We start from the raw sequence: 8571 nt of genomic DNA on the forward strand, positions 1-8571 counted from the left end.
CTGAAATCCGATAAACTATGAGTGCTTATTAGGGGTGAGCAAAAAACCGAATAAATCCGAAACCGAAACCGAAACCGCTAAAAATCACTATAAACCGATCCGTATAAAACCGAACCGAAACCGAAACCGAAAATTTAAAAACCGAACCCGAAACCGATTATTCGGTTCCGGTTATAGCTAGGAACCGATCCGAAAAAAACCGAACCGATCCGATTTTTAAAATAATTATAATATTTATATAATATTTATAGTTTATATTGAGCTTATTATATAAATATTTATTTATATAATATTTATAGTCCTGGTTATTTGATTTGCTTACAATACTGATTGTTTCATTTGCCCGTTCCTGTTGGTGTTACACATTATTGCATTCCTCAAGCTTGCTGATGGCAAAATTTAAAGGCCGTTTGGATGAGATTAAAATAAGTGTTTTTTGCTTAAAATAAAAAAATGAAGTAGAAGTCGACTTATATTTGCCTGCCAAACCACCTAAGTTTAGACATTCCTAGTACAAGTTTTATATATTAATCACGGAACTTTGTGTGTCTTCATTATTCTGTGTCTTATAATTAAAACCCGAAGATCTTTAGTTGCCTTTGCATGTTTCTGTTGATTGTTGCATGTCTTATTGTTATGCTTGTGATTGTGCATTTTATTCCTTGGAAGTACTGACTATTGCTGGCAACAACATGCATTAGTGATCAGACAGCAAACTGAATTAAATTTGTATTAATATTTATGTAAATTTTGGATGGAAGCATAATTTTTAGTTAAGTTTTAATTACTCATGTATAATAATTCTTTTTTTCTTTTTTTCATGCGGTTTTATAACCGAAACCGAACCGATAGAAACCGAATCCGAGATTTTGGAACCGAAACCGAATCCGAGGATGAGGTTGCGGTTGAGGTTTTCGATTCTTAAAACCGAGGGGATGCGGTTCCGGTTGCGGTTTTATCCGAAAACCGCACCGAACCCGCATCCGCTCTCCCCTAGTGCTTATCCGAGTTATGGTAGAATACCTTGATTATGCAGATATTTCTACTAAAAAAACAAAACAAAAATAAACCCCCAATAGTAAGAGCTGCTTAATTTTGCTGACTTCTGAAATCCCATTGTATCTAAGGTGTTTTGTCTAAACTGATACATCTTGAAATGTTTATAATTTGCCAGACCAGCCAACTTCCTTTGGAGGCCTTGGTCAAAATTTTCCAGGGAAGGGACTTCAAACAGAGAAGGGAAAAAAAAGAAACAATCAAACCAAAGTCTCAATTGAAATAAAACCATGAAAATTAAGGAAGGTGCACTACATATTTAAAGAGTGCATATATAAAAAGGTGGAGTTTATGAACATGCACCGTTACACTTTTAACAGTGACTAATGAGTATTTCATTCTAATTTCTAAGAATATATGATCAATGCAATAATATACACTTTCATTGCAATAATATACACTTGAATTCTAAAAAATAGGCGATCCACTTTCATCAGGGAATATAATACATAGGATTTGGCAGCTTGAAAGATCGAGCAGCCATTGCAGATCCTAGCAAGTCACTCCATTGATCTCCCGAGTTCCCATGAATACGATAGCCTTGTTCAATCATTTTGTGCCTCTTCTCAGACTTGAATTGTGTTGCAGTTTTCTTTTGGTCCTCAGCACCTCTACAAGTTCATTTAAAACTTATAACATTAGTAAATTTTTCCACACACAATAAAATTTATTTCAGAGCTTGAAAACAATTTAACTTGATAAAGTTAAATATTATGTTGTCACTTGCTACTCAGTTGCTTGTAATTTTTTAGGAAACTAACTAGACTTTCCAACTTCCTATCTAAAACAAAACCAGACTTAATGCTAGAATAGACTCATAGATATAAATATGCTCTATTTTAGCACCAAAAAGTTGTTTTGTATTGTTAAAACAGAACTTGGACATTTAGCAAAAAACCAGAACTTAGACACCAGTGTATGACTCCATTTATAGCTTAGATTTATCTGCTAATATATAATTAAATATTAACCCATTTTCTCATTGTCACAGATAGTAACAGATATCTAATTCTGTGTTTCCGCATATAGAACCTAGTCCCCAGGTATGCTGTTTTCTATATGTTTTTGGCCGTGCACAGGATTCATAAGTTCCAAATCTGGTTTCATATATAGGGTACGGAGCTAATTTAGGTGGAAAGACATCCCTGTGGAAGCTATCATTGATTCATGTCGTCAATTACATAGAATAATAAGCATGTTAAATGTCTGGTGAATCTTATTTAGGTTAAAATAACCATTATGTTTCCAACTTCTTAAAGGAACTCAGACATCACTGATGTTGTGTTTGGTTGATATTAATAAGACTAGGGAATGGAAAGAAATTTGAACTACATCATGGGTTAATGTTTATAATTATGATCCCTTCCTATACTCAATTTCTAATCACTTAGTCCCCCGAACTGAGAAGGCATGCTCCATTCTCCATCATTTTTTACCCAAATTTCATCACAAAACATTTGCACTCCCTTGATTATTTTTCTCAAATCTTCCCTCCTAAATCCTACCTTCATTGTTTCCCTTTCACTTCATCCATTACATTCTCCCGAATCAAACACAACATTAGTATATGAAACAAGGACAAACTAACACTAATCATTGATTCTACATGTAAATACCAAGAATTCAATAATGCAATATTTGAACTAGAGCAAATGTCTAAACAGTAATTTTCATGTACTCACCTCAATATGAGGTCATCCCAACCATGGAATCCGCTTCTATTCAGGTTCTCAACTGTAACCATTCGGCGCATTTCACTGCGTCCAGTCAGCAAGAAAACCTTAAAACCAAACTTTACAACTTCCTCATATAGCTTCAAGCTGGACCTGATTGCCTGTGCTATTCCATTGTCCACCCATTTGTCAAACGCCTCGCTATCAAACACCTCTAGTCTGCAAAGTTTCATTACAACCAACATAAATATATATATATATATGTAGACATAAACAGCTGCATAAAAAAAATTGAGATTCCTTAACAACATAAATAAAACTTCCTGGATTGTCCGCACCTATAGTAAAATTACAATTTTTCATAATCCGTCAATCCAACTAGTCCATTGGCAATCATTAGATATATCAAATATGAAATGCCCATGGTTCAATTAAATTAAATCTCGACTATTTACAAAATTAACATGTTCTAAGACATCCGGGTTCGATTCTCGCTCACTCTGAGAAGTATTGGAACATATACTCATTTAAAGGCGTATTAAATTGTCAAAAAAAACCCATTTCTAAACATTCCAACCCCAAACCCCTAAAAAAAACAATCATCTAATAAGATCAAAAGCCCTTGATCACATTACATCAATGAACATGTGAAAATAGCAGAACAACATAATCAGAATTAAAAAAAAAAGTAAATAATAATGTAAACAAGAGAGATAGGAAAAAAATATACCCATAACCATGATCAGCATAGTAAGGAAGATTAGAAAGCAAAGTCTCATCCACATCAAACACCCAAATATCCTTCCCATCCCCTCTCAATTCCACACTTGAAGCATACAAAATAGCCTCATCAGCCACCCTTTCAAGGTCAACTTCATACCCCCTTTTAGTCATATAATCCTTCACATAATCTCCACATTCTTGAGGAATAGTTCTCCATGGGCTCAAATTATTAGACTCCACAGCAAATCTCCAGCTAGTACAATGTAAAGTAACATCATCATCAGCTGATGATAACAATGGTGTTTCTTTCACATGGGTTTCAAGAATCAAGGGCCTTGGAAGAGTGTGAGGGTCGAACGTTTCTTGACAGATGGATACATAAATTAGAGACGAAAACAGCAAGAGTCGAAGAGAAGTATACATGGTCATGCAATACAAAAGAGATGATCTTTGTACAGGATAATACTTGTATTAATGGACAGGAAAAGTGAAAAAAGTAAAGGAGTTTTGGTGGTGTTTGATGGAGAGAAAGATGATGGAAATAGCACACTTTTGAAATTGTTGTAACTTGTCTTGAATAGATGGTCAAGTATACTTTCACTACAGCCTCTACAGGTGTGTTGTATTTGTATGTATTGCCAATGTGTATGTACAGAAGGACAGGGTACCGCGTGTTTGCTTAGCCAATAAGGAGCTTTATCGAAATACGTGTTGGGAACTGTGTTATCCAATCGGCGTGCTCCACGACATCTATTTTTTTAATTTAAATGAAAATACTTCGCAAGTGTTGGGATTAGTTGTTGCATATTCTAATATTCTATGCCCACGCTGGGCGGGCAATTTCCCTGCAGGGAAATAAAATAAGTATTGAAGTTTTTATATTTTTGTGGAAAAATAGATATAAAATTATTTGTTATATTCTATTATCTTTTATTTAATTTTATTGATTAAAATATCTTAAAAAATTTGATACCCAGAATAACTATATATATATTTATTATTATTTATTTGAATGATGATATTACTATTTGTCGAATAAAATTAAGAAATATGATAAGTTGTTATAGATAGAAATTTACTTCCTCTGTCTCCTGGATAGTATATATTGGAGAACGGGGACGTGACACGAACTTTAATACTCCTTTAAAGTGTAGTTCAACTACAGCAGTTGTACAATCTATTATTAATTTTTTTTCTAAATTAAAGTTTGGATATTATTTTTTTATATAAACAAAGAAAATCTCAAAAAAAAAGTTGGAACACAGGGAGTAACTTGGTATGAAATCACATATTTATCTGGTCTAAAAATAAGTTGGGATTTATGTTTTGTTTAGTTTGTTTCTTTTTTCAGGATATTTTGAAAACTAGGTGTTTTTGACTTCCTGTTATCAGTATTCTTTTTTAATTCATTTAAACTTCCTTCATCAGTATTTTTTTCTAATTCATTTAAATTTTATTGTCTAAACATCCGGAATTGTGCTACGATTCATCTGCGTAGACATTAAAAAAAAAGGTGCTCTTAGTCAGCCCAATCAAACTCTTAGTTGGGCCAAATATATCAGACTATACGAAATGAAAGTTCATAGGATTTTTAATCTTTGCTGGACCGAGGAGGTTGGACTGTGTCTGACACAGTTTTAAATAGTTTCAAAAGTTACAACCCAACCGCTAGCCCAGTAATTCAACTGTAACACTAGTCACTACCGTAAACTGTAATGTCTGGACCTGGTTTGGAGTTTCTAAGAAGAGTTCATCAATAAAATATTTCTGCCAGTGCCATTCAAAAATTAATAAATATTTTATTTTTTTAATTACCTAACGAATGTGAATATTATTTCTTCTTGAAAGAAAATGGATTTCATTAATTACTAGAATCAAACCGTAGAGTCTCCAACAATAACGATGGAATAGGCGTGAAAAAGTTTGACAATTCAGCAAATAAGCTATTCTACCCATCTCAATTCTCATATGCTGCTTTGTTTGCCTGCCTTTTAACGAACAAAATAGAATAATTCTAATCTAGAATGGAAAATCCTTCTGCAGCTATCAAAGAGATGACCAGCCAGTTTGCTTGAGTATGATGGATGCCTCGAACCGTGAGGAGAGAGTCGGACTCGACGAGAACATTACGAAATGGCAGAGATTGAAGCCAACAGAGACCTCGGTGAATTGCATTTGTTTCAGCTTCAAGAACACTACCGGGGCCTAAGGTACATGAGATACAAACAGCAAGAAACTTACCTTCATGATCATGGTCTCTAAGAAGCATACCAGTAGAGAATTCATCAGCACCAGTATGGATGGGGACATCCATATTTAGATTTAACAAACAGTTTTTCATCTGCTTTTCAACAAAAAATTATTGTTGTTGTTTGCAACAGCAATCCGAAACAGTACCTTAACTTAAAACTGAAGAGGTTTTGAGCTCCAATCCATAGCAACAATGTGACCGATTAAGACAATTATTTTTATTCTAAACTAATTTGATTAATAAAATATTCTTTTCTCTATTTGGATACATATCTTTATACTCATTTGGCCCTGTTTGGGGATTAGCTGCTAGCGGTTAGTTGTTAGCGGATTGAATTAAATGTTTTGACTAGCTCATTGAAATAGATTTTTTGACTAGCGGATTGGATTAGCGGTTTATTGTAAAACTGTTTGATAAATAGCTGTTTGATTAGCTTTTTGTGACACATATCAAAACCTCTAACCCAAAAAGCTCCTCGCTTTTTAAAAATTAGTTTTTTGAGCCAAAACCTCTATTTCGATCCGCTAACCACCAAACACTAGCATTAGCGGATTGAAATGGTTAACCTCTAAACCACCACAAACCTTTGCCCCAAACCTCTAACTTCCAAACAAGGCCATTTTCTGTTCTACTAATAATAATTCAAATAAATTGTACAGTAATTTACTAGATCGGAGCAGACGAGCAGTCACTGCCACCAGACTTTACTTACACTTTCAAATCAATCCTGCTCAAATTTCTCAGCAGTGCAGAAATTAAGAGATGAACCTTCAATTTATATAGCTGTACCGATGAAAACAGACCATAATCAATCGAAAAATGAATACTACTAACAATACACTTACATTGCTTCCACTATTATACACTGCTTCTACTCATCATCGTCTTCTATATACTATTTGACACTTTAGAACAAGCTGGTGTCATCGGAGACAGCAAGGGAATCTCGAATATACCCTTATCATTCTTCCCGCCTTCCCAAACCCCCGTCCAATTCGACGGCGTCAACGGGCTCAGCTCCACCGTCTTAACCTCCTCCTCGATCACCTCCTCTTCCGTCTTCGCTACTTTCCGTTCAACGTCCACTTCCGGCGAATCTGCGCTTCTTTTCCGGCCATCTTCCGCCGGCGCCGGCAAGTTGCCGACATCGTGGGGGAAATTCAAGATAGCTTTGCTGCCACGCAACTTAAACGCGGCGCTGTCGTAAGCCTTGGCAGCCTCAACAGCCGACTCGAACGTCCCCAGCCAGACCCGAGTGCCTTTCCGGGTCGGGTCACGGATCTCCGCCGCGAACTTGCCCCAGGGGCGTTGACGAACCCCCCTGTAATTCCTCCTCTCAGCAGAACTGAAGTCAACTTTATTGTTGATCTGAGAAACAGAGATGTTTAAGGAGGGCTTACGTTCGGAGAAGCACGTTTGATCAGATTTGTCGGAAGAATGAAACGAGAAGTTGTGGGTGAGGAGAGTTTCGTCGAGAAGATGCTGCCTTATGACATCTAAGGTTGAGGTTTCATCATGGGAGGAAGTCATAGTTATGTTGTGTTTGTTTTGGAGGTGGAAAGTGTGGGAGATTCAAGTGGAAAGTGTGGAGTGGAGTGAAAGGTTAAGGCTGATTATTTTAACGAGAGATAGATAAGAAGGAAAGGATAGAGGTGGGATGGAGGTGGGATTGGATAATCATATTTATATGTTTTTTTGTGGAGAGGAGGTTTCATATGACGTTTCGTCTCGGTCAGGTCAGTTAGGATAATTGTCTAAATTTGGATCATCAAATTATTTAAATTTAATATGGATCTAAATCTTATTTTAATCGTGTAATTCAAATATAAATTTTTATAAATTAAAAAAATGCTTTTTTTAGAGTAAAGAAGTTAAAAGCATTTATTTGCGTCGTTTGTGTTAAAAGTCGAGAATTACCTAATAGTCAGTTTGGGAATATGAATTTCATTTGAAATTCCGGATTAGATCAAATAATCTGTTTGGCAATTTGGATGTGGATTTCATTTGAAATTCAAACACTCGAATACTAGTATAAATATGACAATTTGAAATGGCAACTCGAATACTAGTATAAATATGAGAATTTGGATGTGGATTTCATTTGAAATTCTGAATTTGATCAAATAATCTGTTTGGCAATTTGGATGTGTATTCTGGGTTTATAAATTAGAATCACTTATTTGCGTCGTTTATGTAAAAGTCAAGAAGTACTAAATGGTTTGTTTGAGAACATGAATTTCATTTGAAATTCTGGATTTGATCAAATAATCTGTTTGGGAATTTGGATTTGGATTTCATTTGAAATCCAGACACTCGAATACTAGTATAAATATGAGAATTTGAAATGACAACTCAAATCCCGTCAATTGAAATCCATCATTTGAAATGAAATGCAGGTTCCAGATTGCCTTTAAAAAAAGTTGGAATTACTATGTTTTGTTTCAGGACTACAATTTATTTCTCAGACAGTTTAATCACTTATAAGTTTTAACTAATTATGAGGTCATTTGGCCAAGCTTAAAAGAAGTGATTTATTACTTAAAGTAAAGAAGTGAATTATAAGTGAAAAGTTGGCTTAAACTTATAAGTTATTAAAAGTGTTTATATACCCGTGACTTATAAGTAACAAAGAAGCTTCAAATCAGAAAAAAGCTAGGTTTTCTAGCTTTTTTTCTTGACTTCTCAAGCACCATTTTAAGTGCTTCTATAAGTTACCCCAACACCATGAAAAAAACTTAAGCCCTCTTTCTTTATAAATAAGCCATAAGTCGGGTTTGCCAAACACCCACTAAAAAACACTTATTTTAACTCACACAAACGTCCCCTAAGATTTACAAGTGATTAAACTGGTTGGGAAAAAAGTATAAG

General features: G+C 34.8%; 2 protein-coding genes across 2 annotated transcripts; both read right to left on the reverse strand.

Moving 5' to 3' along the window:
* Window positions 1-1293: 1293 nt before the first annotated feature.
* LOC108211434 (acid phosphatase 1) lies at window positions 1294-4049 on the reverse strand. The gene is made up of 3 exons (XM_017383037.2): window positions 3460-4049; window positions 2739-2948; window positions 1294-1667 (listed from the first exon to the last, which is right to left on the reverse strand). Exons 1-3 carry the CDS (start codon window positions 3879-3881, stop codon window positions 1490-1492), a joined length of 810 nt encoding a protein of 269 aa, XP_017238526.1. The 5' UTR covers window positions 3882-4049; the 3' UTR covers window positions 1294-1489.
* A 2409-nt stretch (window positions 4050-6458) lies between these two features.
* Window positions 6459-7368, reverse strand: LOC108210727 (ethylene-responsive transcription factor 5). Its single transcript, XM_017382117.2, has one exon. It carries the CDS (start codon window positions 7231-7233, stop codon window positions 6592-6594), a length of 642 nt encoding a protein of 213 aa, XP_017237606.1. The 5' UTR covers window positions 7234-7368; the 3' UTR covers window positions 6459-6591.
* Between the last annotated feature and the right edge of the window lie 1203 nt (window positions 7369-8571).

The sequence above is a fragment of the Daucus carota genome, chromosome 3 (assembly GCF_001625215.2).
Source record: "Daucus carota subsp. sativus chromosome 3, DH1 v3.0, whole genome shotgun sequence".
Taxonomy (NCBI): domain Eukaryota; kingdom Viridiplantae; phylum Streptophyta; class Magnoliopsida; order Apiales; family Apiaceae; genus Daucus; species Daucus carota.

Coding starts and splice junctions, on each gene's coding strand:
- LOC108211434 (XM_017383037.2), bottom strand. CDS start 3,881: ATGACCATGTATACTTCTCTTCGACTCTTGCTGTTTTCGTCTCTAATT. Junction 2,949..3,459: donor TATGCTGATCATGGTTATGG/GTATATTTTTTT, acceptor GAAACTTTGCAG/ACTAGAGGTGTTTGATAGCG. Junction 1,668..2,738: donor TGGGATGACCTCATATTGAG/GTGAGTACATGA, acceptor ATGAACTTGTAG/AGGTGCTGAGGACCAAAAGA.
- LOC108210727 (XM_017382117.2), bottom strand. CDS start 7,233: ATGACTTCCTCCCATGATGAAACCTCAACCTTAGATGTCATAAGGCAG.